The following is a 19,264-nucleotide window of genomic DNA, read 5'->3' as shown; positions in this document are numbered from 1 at the left end:
TGTTTAAAGAAAATGTGAAAATATGGCAATGAGGTAGACACGAAAAAAAAAAAAGAAGATTGATTGAGAATAGAGCACTGAATGCGAACGGATAAATAAAAAACCCAACCTTGGCATTATTATTACAAATAAACCGGAATTATAGCTCAGGTGTGAAAAAAAGAACTTACGTACCACAAAAACAATTGAAAAATGAACATTCGTAAGGAAATGGCCAATATCTTGGCTGATGCTGGGGTGGAATTTCCACAAACAGCTACAACAACGCAGTTGCGGAAATTGGTAAAATGCGTGGTTGGGACTGGCCAAATCCCTTCCACCAATATTGCAGTACGCGTTCCTTCAGCTATTAATACAAATGATTCATTTGCCGCGGATAACCAAAACATTACCAATGATGTTATTATTTCTGGTGCTTCCGGCACTGCTGATGCTGCCGTAACCGATGCCGCTGTCACCGATGTCCCTGTCACTACAGACGCCATCACCACCGCCGCTGTCATCGCCATTCCCGACGCTGAAACCGCCGCCATTACTACCACCGCTGCCACTGCTACTACCACCGCTGTCACTGCCACTACCGACGCCATCACCACCGCCGCTGTCATTGCCAATACCGACGCCATCACCACCACTGCCACTATGGCCAATACCACAACCGAGTTCACTGAAGAAGCTGCAGGCATATTATGCGGGGAAATGCCTAACAGTCCACAACATATAAAAGATGACCTGAACAAAAGGATAGAAATCCTAAGAAAGGAAAAAGAAATCCTGACGTTGGAAAAATCCGTTGCGGACTTCAAACGTGAATTCCAAAACGCACGAAACGACACCCCCATTGGTATCGGTAGGCTACAAATCCCAAATCGTTTAACTTTTCGGGACATCGAACATACCATCACAAAATTTGACGGTGAAAATAAAGCATATAGCGTACACGACTTTCTTCGCAATTTTGATAGTCATGTAGATGGTAAATGCAGACGACATTTTTAAGTACACTTGCTTGTGCAATTCTCTTTGCGGTGACGCTAAACTTTTACTGTATAGAGACGTTCTAAATTACGAAGATTTAAAATCACTTTTGGTTAGAGAATTTGGTCGGGTGGTGAGCCGTCACGAAGTATACAAAGCGTTGGCCACTCATAAATGGGATAAAAAAAAGCAGCATTCGCCGATATGTGTTGGAAATGAAAAACATCGCTGCTCGTTGTGACTATGTCGACGAATTTGAACTGATCAACTTTATAGTTGATGGCCTCCAAGACAGGTCCCCGGAAATATATATCCTAATAAACGCAAGGACGATGAAAGAATTCAAACAATCGCTTGACCTATACGAGCGTCGTCGCTCATCTCGCCCATCTATATACGACAACGTTCAAAAACCGAAACCATCAAAATCAAATACGCCAAAGAACGATGAAACTGATGCAGCAGAAATACGCTGCTTTAATTGCACCCATATGGGACACTTTCATAGCAAATGTCCATACGAAAAAAGGCCGGTGGGAAGTTGTTTCCGTTGCTGGAAGATGGGCCATGACCACCGCAGTTGTACTAACTCAAAAAAGGTACTAAACTTGAAGAAAACAGTTGCTGCAGTCGGGACCGACACTGAAGATGGGGATGAAGAACGTTGCTACCGAATGTTAGGATCTATGAATATGGTAAGTGCCGCCTATGTAACAAAACAAGTTAAGTGCAAAAGATTTATGGATTGTTTATCTCTCTTTGATACTGGCAGTCCAACTAGCTTTGTTCGCAAGTCCGCCGTGCCATTTGATGTGAGCGGAGTCGCCAAGCAGTCAAAATATCGAGGATTTGGAAATAACAAATTAATGATTTTTGGAAAAATTAAATGCGAAATAAAATTTAAAAATAAAATAGATGAATTTGTTTTAAATGTGGTGCCTGATGACATTATGGAGATTGCTCTAATTTTAGGCAGAGATTTTTTAAAAAGATTTCATATTTGCTTATGCTTATTAGGTGATGCGACAATTAAACATACAAAACAAGAAAATAATGATATGCCAGATAACACTTCTTATTTCTGTGCGCTTAACTTGAATAATATACCTAGTCTTAAGGGTGAAAAGAGGCATTCAGAATTACAAATCTCTGTACCAAATAGCAGTATACGGGTAGAAGATGTTGAGCTCGAAGAAATAAACGTAGTGTCTCATGAGGCTTGCAGCGATGGGTTATGCCCACTTGATCAAAATTTTAGTGAGAATATTTTTAATAAACAGGCCGCCTGCATATCTGAAATTAATATAAATCAAGAATTAGAAGAAAATAGTACTGATGTATTGAGAAAGACCTTAGAAGATAACTATTTGAGGCCAAGAAATATCGAATCTAAACCGTATGATTACGAGATGAAAATAAGGTTAGTTGAGGACAAACCATTCCATGCGTTGCCAAGGCGACTTTCTCATTATGAAAAAGCTGAACTTAGAAAGATAACGGATGAATTATTGGAAAAGAGTATCATTAGGCCAAGCGATTCACCATATGCCTCTGCGGTTGTATTAGTAAAAAAAAAGAATGGCGAAATTCGTAAATGTGTTGATTACCGACCGCTGAATAAATTAACAGTTCGGGACAATTTCCCGCTCCCCTTGATCGAAGACTGCCTCGACTATCTAGGCGGAAAAAAATTTTTCTCAACACTAGACCTAAAAAACGGGTTCTTCCATGTTAAAATGGCCCCAGATTCCATTAAATATACATCTTTTGTAACGCCTTACGGTCAATTTGAATATATGCATATGCCGTTTGGGTTAAAAAACGCCCCCGCTGTATTCCAGCGATATGTCCACAACATTTTCAAAGATTTGGTTGACGATGGATTGATAATGATATATATGGATGATTTAATTGTAGCCACGGTAGAATTCCAAACCCACGTTAAGATCCTCGGCAAAGTACTTAGAAGAATGAAGGAAACGAATTTAGAACTTAGGCTAAATAAATGTATGTTCGGGTTTAATACTCTCGAATATTTAGGCTATTCAGTCAGTTCGGATGGCATTCGCCCCAGCGATGCGCACATAGAAGCAATCAAAAAATATAGGCTCCCGAAAAATTGTAAAGAACTTAAGACCTGCTTAGGCCTCTTCTCATACTTCAGAAGGTTTATTCGGAAATTTGCTAAAATAGCTGGACCATTACAAAAACTGACACGAGATGGTGTTAAATTCGAACTGTCAGAAGACTGTTTACGAGCCTTTAAGGAACTTAAAATAAAACTGTCGTCCGCCCCAGTGCTTGCAATATACGATCCGAAGAAACAAACTGAGTTGCACTGCGATGCAAGTTCAGCAGGTTTCGGTTCGGTCATACTCCAAAAACAAACGGACTGTCGTTTGCACCCGATTATGTACTTTTCAAAAGCCACCTCACCCGCGGAAGCAAGATACCACAGCTTCGAACTGGAAACCCTGTCCATCATATACGCTCTACGCCGGTTTAGAGTTTATTTGGAAGGAATTCCGTTCAAGATAGTCACAGATTGCAACTCCCTTACGATGACTTTAAGTAAAAAACAACTTAACCCGCGGATAGCCAGATGGGCTCTAGAGCTTGAAAATTATAACTATACAATTCAACACAGAGGTGGAGTTAACATGGGACACGTTGATGCGCTTAGCCGCTGCCCTGAAGCCGGAACTGCCGATGAATCCGAATCAATCGTCGCTACTATCGACAAGAAGCCTGCGGGAATAACAAAACTCTGCGAAATGGTCTTCGGCGCGGATGCCGACGAAGCAGATTTTCACATCCAAGCGACACAATACCGCGACAATAACATAAAACAATTACGAGAAAAGCTAGAGACAGGTCCCGTGCCGAACTTTGAATTAGTAGACGGTCTCGTCTTTAGGAGAGGGGGAGGGGAGGCTACAGTTGTACGTCCCGAATGAGATGGAGAATAACACTATTAGACTGGTTCATGAGAAAATTGGTCACTTAGGCGTCGATAAGACGTGCGATCAACTACAGAAACACTATTGGCTACCCAAGATAAAAGATAAAGTAGAAAACTTTGTTTGAAATTGCATTAAATGCATCATGTACTCAGCCCCAGCCCGCGTGAACAAGCGAAATATGCATAGCATTGCTAAAATACCGATACCATTCGACACCATACATGTCGATCACTTTGGCCCTCTGCCCTCCATTAACTCGAAGCGCAAATATATTTTAGTGGTTGTTGATGCATTCACGAAGTTCGTTCGTTTGTATCCAGTAAATTCAACGAGTACGAAAGAAGTCATAGCTTCCCTAGACAAATACTTCAGTTATTACAGCAGACCCAAGAGGCTGATATCTGACCGCGGCTCTTGTTTCACTTCTCTCGAATTCGACGCGTATTTGTTAAAAAACAACATATGTCACGTGAAAGTAGCCACGGCTTCCCCGCAAACGGACAGGTAGAAAGGGTGAATAGAATAATCAAGGCCATGTTGAGTAAAATCTCTGAGCCGATTAACCATGCCAACTGAACAGCCAAGTTAGGTCAAGTAGAATACGGTCTTAATAATACCATACACTCCACCACTGGTTACGCACCAAGTATGTTGCTGTTCGGTGTGGAACAGAGAGGAGCGATAATCGATGAATTGACAGAACACCTAGAGGATAAAAACCATTACAGTGCGCCTCGTGACCTTGAGGCTACCCGTGCGTCTGCCTTAGATGCTATAGAAAAGTCACAAGATACAAAATACTTTTCCAATCGCTCCAAGCCTCCTGAGACATACAGTGTCGGTGACTTTGTTGTCATACGTAATGTAGATACATCGGCCGGTTCTAATAAAAAGTTTATACCAAAATATAGAGGCCCATACGTAATTCATAAGGTATTACCACATGACCGATACGTAATAAGAGACATAGAAAATTGCCAGTTAACCCTGTTACCCTATGATGGTATTATAGAAGCATCGCGCATTAGAATGTGGTCTGCCGATGCATCTGAATGCCACTCAACTCCCGTTTAGGCGACACTCCATGTATTTCAAGTATATTGTGTTTATTTTAAGTAAGAACAATTTTGCTTATAGTTACAAATAGAAATAAGTGATTTAATAATCGTGGTCGATTATAGTGTCAGATTGGCCGAAGCTGTAATCCATCAGAAATGAAGGTACTGACACTCGTCGTTAGTAATAATTGTGTGCCAGCCCTAATAGTCACTGGATGGATTGCAGCCAACGCCATCTAACAGTCAGATCGGTTGCACGAGCAGAAGGTGTAATGTGAAAAATATAAGTATGGCAGCGCTGTCTTTTAGGCAAGAATCTGGCGATCAGCCAATCAGGTACTCGCTTTGATTCTTGCTTAGCTGACGCAGCCCTCTATAGGAAAACATCGGTAGCTTATTATAAGAAAGATGTTTAAAGAAAATGTGAAAATATGGCAATGAGGTAGACACGAAAAAAAAAAAGATTGATTGAGAATAGAGCACTGAATGCGAACGGATAAATAAAAAACCCAACCTTGGCATTATTATTACAAATAAACCGGAATTATACATTTTAAAATGTTTACTGCCACAAAAAATGCATAACACTTTACACAATGCAAATGGTACACCGATGGCTCGAAGACGCCAGAGGGGATTGGATTTGGAGTCTTTGGACCCAGAGCCAAGATATCGCTACCTCTGGGAGCATACCCGAGCATTTTTTAAGCGGAAGTATTCGCCATATTCCAGTGCATTGACTTAAGCCTACAGCGCGAATACTCCAATGAAACAATTGTCATACTCAGTGACAGTCAGGCCGCCCTCAAGGCAATCTCAGCGTTTGAAATAAAATCAGCAATGGTCCTTGAGTGCGTTGAAAAGCTAAATCAACTAGGAGCACACAACGAACTACTGCTGGCCTGGGTTCCTGGCCACAGGGGTTGAAGGTAACGAGCATGCGGACAGCCTGGTCAGAGAGGCAGCAACGACACGACCTATTGGTCCCGAGCCGCAGGAATTTAGGGGACATCTATTAGTAGAAGAAAAAGGGAAGAACACTGGCGCGTTATGCCAGGCCTGAGACAATCTAAGTTACTGTTAGGGGGTTACAGCACAACTCGATATAGGGCATTGATAGGCCTCTCGAAGGATAGCCTAAGAATCCTAACAGCTATTCTTACAAGACACTGTAGACTGAACAGTCACATGCAAAAGTTGGGTATAGTATCGGACAGCACATGTCGATTTTGTGATCGATCAGCGGAGACGGCGGACCATATCCTCCTGGAGTGTAACGCAATCTCAAGACGTAGGGCTAAGTTTAAGGGCTCACCATGGCCAGATCATTCTCACATTAAATCCCTCAAGCCAGGTGAACTGCTAGGGTTCATCAGAGATGTCGGCTTGGATGAGGTTCTGTGAAGTAGCTGAGGGCACAATAGACCAATGGTGGCAGTGCGATCCTCAATTAATTATCTATCTATCTATCTACACAATGCAAGTAAATGCACTTTATCAGCATGGTAGAAATGGATGCGTTTTTCGATACGATTACAATAAATTCCACAATTATGTATTGCATATAATGTATGTATGTAAAGAGTACACATTAGGTTTATTCATAATACAGTAGCATTTGAGAATTTTCACAAATATCGCAAATGCATACGCAGTAACTATTGAGTCACACGGTTCGGCTCTGCGAGTGCTTCATCTTTTTTCTAAGCTTTGCTGTTTTCATCTTTTTTATCATTTATCGTAAAAAATTGTGCGTCAAATTTTATACCTTACGTACTAATTTTTGATCTTTCTCATACTTTGCATATTATATATAGTTGTAGTAGGAATGCATACATTTTAAAGTTTAAAATAATGTATGTTTCATATTGACATTGCGTGTGCAATCTTGAGCTAAAGTGATCTAACCCATATACTGATATGAGGCACAAACCGGCTCTTGATGTCGCACATGTGGCGAAGATTGTTGCATGGCCAAACGTTGCAAATGACATGAACGACATAAGAGGCGCCCATCTAATGGATAACAACGTTTATCTGGTTCATCAGTAAGCTGCATGCCGCACTCTTCGCATATATAACAATCAACATGAAAATCTTTATCCATTGAGACTACACGCACCGTTTCATCAGTGCCCTCGACAGGTGTTATGCCTATAAATAAATACAAATAAAATTATGGTTTTGTTGCAACAGTACTTTGCCCTGTTCAAATCTTGAATCATTCTGCGACATAGACTATGTCATATAGTTTCAAAATTAAAGGTAAATAAAATTACTCATATTGAAATTTAAAAAGATTACAAACAAGTAAGGAAGGCTAAGCTCGGGTGTAACCGAACATTACATACTCAGCTCAGAGCTTTGGAGACAACATAAGGGAAAATCATCATGTAGGAAAATGAACCTAGGGTAACCCTGTGCTTGTATGACATGGATATCAAGTGGAAGGTATTAAAGAGCATTTTAGAAGGGAGTGGGCCATAGTTCTATAGGTGCACGCCTTTTCGAGATATCGCCATAAAGGTGGACCACGGGTGACTCTAGAATGTGTTTGTACGATTTGGAGATCAAATTAAAGGTATTAATGAGAATTTTAAAAGGGAGTGCCCCTTAGTTGAATATGTGAAGCCGTTTTCGAGATATCGACCAAAATGTGGACCAGGGTGACCCAGAACATCATCTGTCGGGTACCGCTAATTTATTTATATATATAATACCACGAACAGTATTCCTGCCATGGTTCCAAAGGCTGTTGATTTCTTCTACTTAGGTAGGTGTCACCCCCATTTTACAAAGTTTTTTCCAAAGTTATATTTTGCGGTAAAAAACCAATCAAATCACCATGTTTCATCCCTTTTTTCGTATTTGGTATAGAATTATGGTATTTTTTTCATTTTTTGTAATTTTCGATATCGAAAAAGTGGGGGTGGTCATAGTCGGATTACGCCCATTTTCAATACCAAGATAAAGTGAGTTCAGATAAGTACGTGAACTGAGTTTAGTAAAGATATATCGATTTTTGCTCAAGTTATCGTGTTAACGGCCGAGCGGAAGGACAGACGGTAGACTGTGTATAAAAACTGGGCGTGGCTTCAACCGATTTCGCCCATTTTCACAGAAAACAGTTATCGTCATAGAAGATATGCCCTTACCAAATTTCACAAGGATTGGAAAATTTTTGTTCGACTTATTGCATTAAAAGTATTCTAGATAAATTAAATGAAAAAGGGCGGAGCCACGCCCATTTTGAAATTTTCTTTTATTTTTGTATTTTGTTGGACCATATCATTACTTGAGTTGAATGTTGACATAATTTACTTATATACTGTAAAGATATTACATTTTTTGTTAAAATTTGACTTAAAAGAATTTTTTTTAAGTGGGCGTGTTCGTCATCCGAACTTTCTAATTTTTATTTAGCATACATATAGTAATAGGAGTTATATTCCTGCCATATTTCATCATGATATCTTCAACGACTGCCAAATTACAGCTTGCAAAACTTTTAAATTATCTTCTTTTAAAAGTGGGCGGTGCCCCATTGTCAAAATTTTTACTAATTTTCTATTCTACGTCATAAGGCCAACCCACCTACCAACTTTCATCGCTTTATCCATCTTTGGTAATGAATTATCGAACTTTTTCGGTTTTTCGAAATTTTCGATATCGAAAAAGTGGGCGTGGTTATAGTCCGATTTCGTTCATTTTAAGATGAGTGCCCAGGAACTTACATACCAAATTTCATTAAGATACCTCAAAATTTACTCAAGTTATCGCGTTTACGGACAGACAGATAGACGGACGGACATGGCTAAATGATTTTCTTTTTTTCGCCCAGATCATTTTGATATATACCAGTCTATATCGATCTCGATTAGTTTATGCCGTTACCGTTATGCGAACGAAATTAATATACTCTGTGAACTCTGCTCAGCTGAGTATAAAAATGAATGATGGGCATTGTTCCAGGGCTAAAAAAATGTTTTCCATACCTTTGCCACAGCTAGCGCATTTCGGAGCAAACATTCGATGATAATCGTTGACACAGTAAATCTTGTGATCCACATCAACCGTAAAAGGAACACCATCTAAACATTCATTACAAACGCAGCAACGGAAACAGCCAGGATGATAGGACTTTCCCATTGCTTGGAGAATCTGTGATTCAACATTCACAAAACAATTACATGTAAATTAAATAAAAATTGCTAAGATGCAAACATTACCATTTCCATTATCAAATGCCCACAGATTGCACATTTTTCTGCTGTTTGTTGAAAACCGGAATACTGTAAGAAAAGGGCGATAACACAAACATTAGTCATAACATAATTCATCTGAGTAAGGTACATTTTGAGAAGTCTCTCTTACCATATAATCTTCCTCGCAATAAACACGCCCATGTACATTATAGAACGCTTTGCCGCGCAGCGCACGTCCACAGGAACAACAAATAAAACAATTGGTATGATATAAATTTCCCATAGCTTGACAAGCTTGACCAGCACCTTTGACCTTATCACCGCATGTGTGACATATACCTAAAAAAAAGAGATATATTATTAAACTTTGAATTGGTCGAAACGAATACCTCAATTCAGATTTGAATTTAAAAAAAAGATACGTTTTACGTATATCTAATACCAAGATACCTGGAGAGCTTTAAATCTCCTGAAAACCGAAGTGGAGCTAGAGTGACGCGCGTCTCCCTGGAGAGGTTGCTTTCCTCTACTGCGAATTTAGGGTATTTCACTTTAGGAACGGATAGTGGTAATTAGATCAAATCTGTTCAATTTACGTAACGGGTCGAACGTGTTGATATTCATCATCTACTACCTTGGTCTTTCGTAAAAAGTATTCGCTCCAAAAATCGGTTATCGGGACTACATTATTGTTCCTGTAGTAGTTTGCCGATGTTGGTAGGTCCTATGTCGTCCACCGCATTCAATTTAATTTTAGGGAATTACATCAGCCAGGGATGATCTCAGCCTTAATATTATGAGGACATGAAATAACCGGAAGCGGTACCTTCTCTGAGAAAAGGTAAGCAAACCATTATTCCGACTCTGAACAGTTTCTACGTAAGATTCAAATTGTTGAGCAGCTTTAATTTATTTACTGACTTTTTACACAGCCGAAAAGAACCCCAAAATTGTCTTAAGTGTTTTTGTGTGTCACTTGAATCTAGTCCATTCCGCTTGCTAAGCCGACTCACCACATCAGCTTTACTTACCAAAATATTCACCCTGTTCCTCGCTTTGCTCAATCTCTTCCTCTAATTGACGTGTGAGCTCTTCGATTTTGCGTTGAGCTTCTGTGGGACCTGTGGGACGTGGTGGAGTTACACTATATGGCAGTAAGTTCTTGGATAGTCCTTTAAATGATTTCAAATATTAATTTCTGACCAAACCACAAACAAATTTTTATTGTAACTGACCAGTACTATTTTGTGAGGGCGTTGGTGATATAGATGATGCAGCTACTGCACCACCGCCCGATAATAAGGGACGTTGTGGGACAGCCAAAGGAGATTTTGCGAATTTACGGTCTCCCATTGGTGAAATTTTGCGTGCTCCAACTAATGCTACAGGATTCTCTGCCTCACTGCAACTACTATTGACCACATACACTGGCGATTCATTGCATAGTTTACGCAAGCCGCTACTACTAGATGCCGCCAGTGCAGTCGTATTTGTACGCAATGGTTGTAAGTCTCCTGGTATCGTAGATGTTGGACTTCTGAGTGGCTGCCGATGCAAATTTGCAGTCATGCATACATAATCAGAACTGTTAATTTCCTCAATGTAATTTGGGTTAACAGATACATTGATAATAGGATGATGCTATAATAAAATTAATTTTATTTTCAAAATTATTACACTTTGTTAACCTTACTTACGGTATTTTTAACTGGAGTATGTTGTAGTAATTTATAATCATTACTACTAGTTGTACTGGACGCCAAAGATTTTGTTGGCGAGATTTGTGTTTGGATGTTTGTATTGCCGCTGTGGTTGGGCAAGGAAAGGTTACGAAAACGTGTTGGCGATGATAAGCTACTACCCCCACCAGTAGCAGCAGCAGTGCTATTCGATGCTGCTGTTTTAATTGAGGAGTTCGATGTACTTCGCCTATGCATTGGTGATGCCAATACAGCAGCTATATCTAAACCGGAATTCTCACGTATATGATGTGGTGCTAGTGGAACTGATCCCCCGCCACTACTACCACTCGAGTGTGGTGAAATTTCTATGTGTTGGTACATAGTAGCAGTCGCTGGTGAGGCTTGTGGTTGTGCACGCTGTCCAGAATGTGGTATAATATTCTCATATATAGGCATCGAGTCCGCATAATGATCTGGTATTGGGGTATGTGCAAATCGACCACCACTGGTGCTAGCATGCATAACCATATATTGACCCCTTGATGGATTCGAGGTAGGGCTTTGAGGTTGGGCACGTTTATGTGCCGAATCGAAATATACCCCTGCTGTTGTTATACCACCACCACTGTTATAAAACTCGAGATTCTCATAGACAGGTGAATGTTTCGAAGATCCTAACTTTTGTTCATACAAAATTTGGTTGCTACCAACATAATATGGACTCCCTCCACCTCCTAAATTCGATATACTTCCATTTTTTGGTGACTGCGTTGATGTGAGTGGCAAAATGTTTGTATTTGCATCAGCTACCAATTGTTCGATTGGACGGGGTGTGGCAAATTTGGTAGAAGCAATAATATTCGTACGTTCGTACATTTTGTATTCCTCTGGGTTTTGTTGTTGCTGCTGCATAGATGCATTGCCTACATGTTGACGAATAAAATTAGGCCCAGCGGGGTATTTTGGTGAACCAATCCCACCTCTACCATCCTCCCCCATTTGCAAGCGCTGCATTGCTTCATTGAGCCGTTGATTAGCCATATCGATTAAACTTCACACAAAGCAATATATAACTTTTTCTACGGGCACAAAGGCAAAGTTAGTAATTGTAATTGCAGGGTCCATGAAATTTTATTAAATGTGGAAAGCACTACAATGCCTATGGCAAAGCGATGACGGAATCAACAAATGAGTTTCCGGACTTTTCAGGAGCCTATGATGAAGATTGAAGTAATAAAAAGGTGAAAATCCTATTGGAGCTGCTACTGAGGTTGAAAAGTGGTAAGTTTCTAAATTCCTTATGCCTTAAGGGCCAGTTAATGGCGACTTAACAATATGCAGATAAAACAGCTGATGGAACCAACCTTATAGAAATCTATAGGGCCAACAAATGGTGACTTATAAGCCGGAGTCATTGGTGCCGTATGTCGTATCGCTGTATCCGTATCCCTAACGTAATCAGCTGTTTATCGTTACGACGGTAAACCAAAACCCAATTGGTTGGCTACGATACGGTTACGACTTTAGCGGCACCAATAATCGATTGCATTGATTCTCATAAGGTTGGTCAAACCAGCTGTTAAAAGGTTACCGATACGGTTACCGATAAAGCACCAATGTTTCCAGCTATAAGCCGGAGTCATTGGTGCCGTATGTCGTATCGCTGTATCCGTATCCCTAACGTAATCAGCTGTTTATCGTTACGACGGCAAACCAAAACCCAATTGGTTGGCTACGATACGGTTACGACCTTAGCGGCACCAATAATCGATTGCATTGAATCTCATAAGTTTGGTCGAATCAGCTGTTATAAGGTTACCGATACGGTTACCGATAAAGCACCAATGTCTCCAGCTATAATCATCAAACCATAACCAGATAAAACAGCTGATCGAACCTACCTTATGGAAACCAATGTAATCGATTAATAGTGCCATACCATAACGCCAATGCCATAACCATACCATAGCCAACCAATTGGTTTTTGGTTTTTCGCAACATCCACAACCTAAAAATATTTGAGTTGGTGAATTTATTAACTTTTTGTATATTTTATTTATTGTTTTGGATACGTTTTGACTAAGAGACTTATTTTTTGTGGAATATGTTTGTAATTTTTGGCCATTTCTTCATTTTTATGAAATTTTCACAATTTTTAGGTTAAGGTACCATTAATCGGTTACATTGGAGATGGATGGATGGATGTGAAAATTTCATAAAAATGAAGAAATGGCCAAAAATTACAAACATATTCCACATAAAATAAGTCTCTTAGTCAAAGCGTATCCAAAACAATAAATAAAATATACAAAAAGTTAATAAATTCACCAACTCAAATATTTTTTTCCGGCAGCAATCGTGTAGGTCAGGGAAACAGACTCTTAGTCCCTACCTCCGTTTGCACCGTTTGCCAGCACATAATATATATGTTTGCGACCTGCTCTGGGTATAACGTCCACAGGAAAGAACGCGAGAGCGAAAATGGAGGCGGTCTCGCGTTTATCATACACCACTCTGTGCAATATTATATATTTGATCCTGGCATCGACCGCAGGGACAATGTCTTAGAACGTCAAGGCCTATCTGTCCGGTCAGGTGATGCAAACCTAGAAATCATCAACATCTACATCCCTCCTGCCACCTGTTGCCCCAGTGGATACCGCCCTAATATCAGGGCCTTACTCACTGGCAACAATCGCATTATCTTAGGCGATTTCAATGCCCATCATGATCTATGGCATTCAAACTTGCGGGCGGACAGTAGGGGAGAGATGTTGGCGGATCAAATAGAAGAAACGACGTTCTGCACAATAAACGGAGACGCCCCCACACGTATGGTAGGAAGCTGTCACAGCTCGCCAGATATCTCAATCGTGAGCGCAGAACTCGTAAACTGCGTCAACTGGCAGCCGATGGTAACATTGGCATCCGACCACCTGCCCATACTTATTTCGCTTGAGCGTACCGCCGACTAGGAATGAAAACGGCGACCTTGTAACTGATGTCCAGAGAGTGCTTAGATTATGGAGGGAACACTTCTCTGCTCTCCTAAATGGAGGCAGCAATTCACCGCGCAGATGAAGAACCCGATCCCACAATCGATGATGATGGAATATATGTCCCCCCGCCCGATTATGACGAAGTTAGAATAGCAATAACCAGATTGAAAAACAACAAGGCCGTGGGCGCTGATGGATTGCCTGCGGAGCTATTCAAGTTCGGCGGCGAGGAGTTGGTAAGGCGCATGCAGCAGCTTCTTAGCAAAATATGGGCGGACGAAAGCATGCCCGACGGTTGGAATCTAAGTGTTCTTTGCCCAGTCCACAAGAAGGGGGATACTGCAAAATGCACCAACTATCGTGGAATCAGCCTTCTTAATATCGCATATAAGGTCCTTTCAAGTGTATTGTGCGAAAGATTGAAGCCCACCGTGAACCGGCTGATTGGACCTTATCAGTGCGGCTTCAGACCTGGTAAATCTACCATCGACCAGATTTTCACAATGCGCCAAATCTTGGAAAAAACCCGTGAAAAGAGAATCGACACACATCACCTCTTCGTCGACTTTAAAGCCGCCTTCGACAGCACGAAAAGGAGCTGCCTATATGCCGCTATGTCTGAATTTGGTTTCCCCGCAAAACTTATACGGCTGTGCAAAATGACGTTGAGCAACACCATCAGCTCAGTCAGAATTGGGAAGGACCTCTCCGAGCCGTTCGAAACTAAACGAGGTTTCAGACAGGGTGACCCCCTATCGTGCGATTTCTTTAATTTAATGCTGGAGAAAATTATACTAGCTGCAGAACTTAACCGCACTGGAACAATATACTATAAAAGCGTGCAATTACTGGCATATGCTGATGACATTGATATCATCGGCCTAAACACCCGCGCTGTTAGTTCTGCTTACTCCAAGCTGGAAAAAGAAGCGGTAAAGATGGGTTTGATGGTGAATGAGGACAAAACGAAGTACCTGCTGTCATCGAGCAAAGAGTCAGCGCATATGCGCCTTGGCAACCACGCTACTGTTGGCAGCCATAATTTCGAAATAGTAAAAGACTTCGTTTATTTGGGAACCAGCATCAACATTAGCAACAACATCAGCACTGAAATTCAGCGAAGAATCAATCTTGCCAATAAATGCTACTTTGGACTAGGTAGGCAATTGAAAAGTAAAGTCCTCTCTCGGCGAACGAAAATCATACTCTACAAGTCACTTATCGTACCCGTCCTGCTATATGGGGCAGAAGCATGGACCATGACAACAGCAGATGAAGCGGCTTTGGGAGTGTTCGAGAGAAAAGTTCTTCGAAAGATTTATGGACCTCTACGTGTTGGCGATGGCGAGTACCGAAGAAGATTTAATGATGAGCTGTACGAGCTATACGCAGACATCAACATAGTCCAGCGAATTAAAACGCAGCGGCTGCGCTGGCTAGGCCATGTTATGCGAATGAAAGATGATGCTCCGGCCAAGAAAGTGTTTCTATCGGAACCCGCCTATGGAAGCAGAGGTAGAGGGCGGCCCCCACTCCGTTGGAAGGACCAGGTGGAAAACGATTTAAACTCCCTTGGTGTGACCAATTGGCGCCGGTTGGCGGAGCGAAGGAGCGACTGGCGCGCCTTGTTGGACGGCCATAACCGTTTAGACGGTTAAGCGCCAATTAAGTAAGTAAGTAAGTACCGCCGACTTCATCGTCACTGAAAACCGCACTTTCATAAACTTCAAAAAAGGAAAGTGGGAAGAATATAAATCCTTTACAGACAGCCGCCTAGCTGCTCTCCCTATCCCGACCGATGCCCGCCAAGGGGAGCATGCCTTCCGTAAGGTCATTAAATCCGCCTCGGCACATTTCATTCCCGCCGGGAGAATTCCCGTAATCCGGCCCCACTTCCCGGCGGAGGCCGCAAACTTAGCGAGAGAACATGACCTTATAAGACAGCTTGATCCAGGCGACCCCCAAATAGGGGATATAAACCAACGCATCAGATTGCTTGTGGATGAACACAAGCGGGCGAAATGGGAGGAGCACCTAAGAGGTTGTAACCTCTCTACCGGTGTGGGTAAACTTTAGTCCACCGTAAAGTCCCTATCGAATCCCATTAAGCACAAAGACAAAGTTTCCATCGCCTTTGGCGACAAAGTGCTGTCGGACGCGAAAAAATGCGCGAGCGCTTTCTGCCGACAATATATAATGCATCCTACGGTCGACAAAGATAGACGGAGAGCCAACAGACGCGCACATAAACACAAATTCAGCGCGTCACCAATCACCATCACCGCTAAAGAGGTTGAGGACGCCATTGGTCGTGCTAAACCATCCAAAGCAGTGGGCCCAGACGGCATAGCCATGCCGATGCTTAAAAACCTAGGGAAAGAGGGTTTCAAATATTTAGCGCATGTCTTCAATCTGTCTCTTTCCACCTTTGTCATACCTGAGAAATGGAAAATGGCCAAGGTGGTCCCGCTACTAAAGTCTGGGAAACCAGCTAACATAGGTGAGTCGTATCGTCCGATATCTCTCCTATCGCCAGTGGCAAAGACGCTTGAAGCCATTTTGCTCCCTTATTTCCAAGCAAATTTGCAGCTAACCCCTCATCAGCATGGCTTCAGAAAACTCCATAGCACTACCACCGCGCTAAATGCCATTAGCACCCAGATAAATTGCGGTTTAAATCAATACCCCCACCATAGAACAGTACTCGTAGCGCTAGACCTATCAAAAGCTTTTGATACGGTCAACCATGGCTCGTTACTGCAGGACCTGGAAGGGTCTACCCTTCCCCCATGTCTTAAAAGGTGGACCGCAAATTATCTGGGTGGTCGGCAGACATCGGTGCAATTTAGAAACGAAACATCAAAACCAAGGAGAATTAAACAAGGGGTGCCACAGGGTGGTGTCCTATCCCCACTTTTGTTTAATTTCTACATATCTAAGCTACCTTCACCACCGGAAGGAGTCACAATCATTTCCTACGCCGATGACTGCACAATAATGGCTACAGGCCCAGGCCTAAAGATCGATACGCTATGCAATAAAATAAACGGCTACCTCCCTGATCTCTCCAGTTTTTTCGCTTCGCGAAACCTGGCATTATCACCGACTAAATCTTCCGCGACCTTATTTACAACATGGACGCCCCAAATGTCGACCATTTTGAACATCCACGTCGATGGCACTACGCTACCGACTGTCCTACACCCCAAAATCTTGGGTGTGACGTTTGATCAGGATCTACATTTTGGTGAGCACGCAGCTGCAATTGTTCCGAGAATTCAGAGCCGTAACAAAATCCTCAAATCCCTCGCTGGCAGTACTTGGGGAAAAGATAAAGAAACGCTCATGACTACATACAAAGCAATTAGCCAGCCGATTACGTGCTACGCGTCGCCCATATGGTCGCCAAGCCTAAAAATCACCCACTGGAAGAAACTACAGGCCTGCCAAAATACTGCTCTCAGAATCGCCACGGGCTGTCTTCTTATGTCCCCAGAACACCATCTGCATAATGAGGCGAGAATACTCCCCATCAGGGAGAGAAATGAGATGCTGACCAAACAGTTCCTGTTGAATACCCAGAAACGTGGGCATCCCAACAGACATCTGATTGATGAACCAGCACCGCCTAGGGGCTTAAGGAGTCATCTCCGTAAGCATTTTGAGGAAATACGGCACCTGAGAACCCAGCCGTATGAAGTGAAAAAACACAAGCAGGTCCTTGGTGAACTCCATAAACAGGCGTCGGACCTTTATGCCGGGAATCGCCCGGTGAATCCAGTACTTAACGAAAATTATCCAAAACTTGCGGAAGAGGGACGCATACTCCCCAGGGAAACGCGTGTCACTCTTGTTCAACTTCGTTCTGGATACTGTAACAGGTTAAACTCTTACCTATTCAGAATCAACCCCGACATACAAAATATATGCCCCGCTTGCAATGTGTCCCCACATGACACCAACCATCTATTCAATTTTAATGTGGAACCAACGCCTCTAACACACCTTTCCTTATGGTCCACCCCTGTTGAAACGGCAAGTTTCCTTGGACTCCCGTTAGAGGATATTGATATATTGATGACAATTTGTGGTCGGTCGCGGCTATTAGGTGGGGCGAGCCATTGCTACAACAACAACAACATTGGAGATGGATGTGGATAAAGGGCGAATTAATGGTGACTTATAACTATGAAGCCATAACCAGATAAAACCAGTGATCAAACCTACCTTATGGAAATCAATGTAATCGATTAATGGTGCCATACCATAACGCTAACTCCATAACCATACCATAGCATGGTAAAAATATTTGGCTTGGTGAATTTAATAACTTTTTGTAGATTTTATTCATTGTTTTGTATACCTTATGACTAAGATACTTATTTTTTGTGGAATATGTTTGTAATTTTTTGCGTTTTCTTAATTTTTATGAAATTTTCACGATTTTTAAGTTAAGACACCATTAATCGATCACATTGGTGATGGATATGGATATGGGTATGGATACGACTATGGCGTTAGGGTTAAAGGTGTAATTAATGGTGACTTATAACCATAAAACCATAAACAGATAAAACAGCTGATCGAACCTACTTTATGGAGATCAATGTAACCGATTAATGGTGCCATACCATAACGCTAACGCCATAACCATACCTAAGCCAAACAATTGGTTTTTGGTTTTTCGCCATATCCATAACCTAAAAATATATGAGTTGGTGAATTTAAAAACTTTGTGTAGATTTTATTCATTGTTTTGTATACGTTTTGACTAAGAGACTTATTTTTTGTGGAATATGTTTGTAATTTTTTGCGTTTTCTTAATTTTTATGAAATTTTCACAATTTTTAGGTTAACACACCATTAATCGATCACAATGGAGATGGTTATGGATATGGGTATGGTTACAACTATGGCGTTAGGGTTAAGGAAGTTTAATTTGGCTTTAAAACCGGAGTCATTGGTGCCGTATGTCGTATCGCTGAATCCGTATCCCTAACGTAATCAGCTGTTTATCGTTACGACGGTAAACCAAAACCCAATTGGTTGGCTACGATACGGTTACGACCTTAGCGTTACGATATGGCACCAAAAATGGATTACATTGATTCCCATAAGATTGGTCGAATTAGCTATTATAAGGTTACCGATACGGTTACCGATAACGCTCCAATGTCTGCAGCTTTAGGGAAATTTAATTTGGCCTTAACCCGGAATAACATTGAAGTTTTGCTGCGTTACTTCCTTTTGACGCTTTAACAGCGTTTTGTTGTCTTCGCTTTGAGTCGACCAAAGCGTTTAGTAAATAGCCTTAAGAGATTCGATAAAAGGGAGGTAGAAAATCGATTCGAACTAAAAAAAATTTACTCGATGCTCAAT

At 41.5% G+C, this 19,264-nt stretch overlaps 1 protein-coding gene across 1 annotated transcript; it reads right to left on the bottom strand.

The window, feature by feature from the left end:
- Positions 1-6,550: 6,550 nt before the first annotated feature.
- LOC137250752 (LIM domain-containing protein jub-like) lies at positions 6,551-12,157 on the bottom strand. The gene is made up of 7 exons (XM_067784133.1): positions 10,902-12,157; positions 10,440-10,845; positions 10,236-10,376; positions 9,374-9,543; positions 9,229-9,291; positions 8,995-9,160; positions 6,551-7,153 (listed from the first exon to the last, which is right to left on the bottom strand). The coding sequence occupies exons 1-7, from the start codon at positions 11,925-11,927 to the stop codon at positions 6,903-6,905; spliced, it is 2,223 nt and encodes a 740-aa protein (XP_067640234.1). The 5' UTR covers positions 11,928-12,157; the 3' UTR covers positions 6,551-6,902.
- Positions 12,158-19,264: the final 7,107 nt, after the last annotated feature.

This window comes from Eurosta solidaginis, chromosome 4 (genome assembly GCF_040869045.1).
Source record: "Eurosta solidaginis isolate ZX-2024a chromosome 4, ASM4086904v1, whole genome shotgun sequence".
NCBI lineage: Eukaryota > Metazoa > Arthropoda > Insecta > Diptera > Tephritidae > Eurosta > Eurosta solidaginis.
The sequence above is the reverse complement of the archived record's forward strand: the minus strand, read 5'-3'. Positions and strand labels throughout refer to the sequence as shown.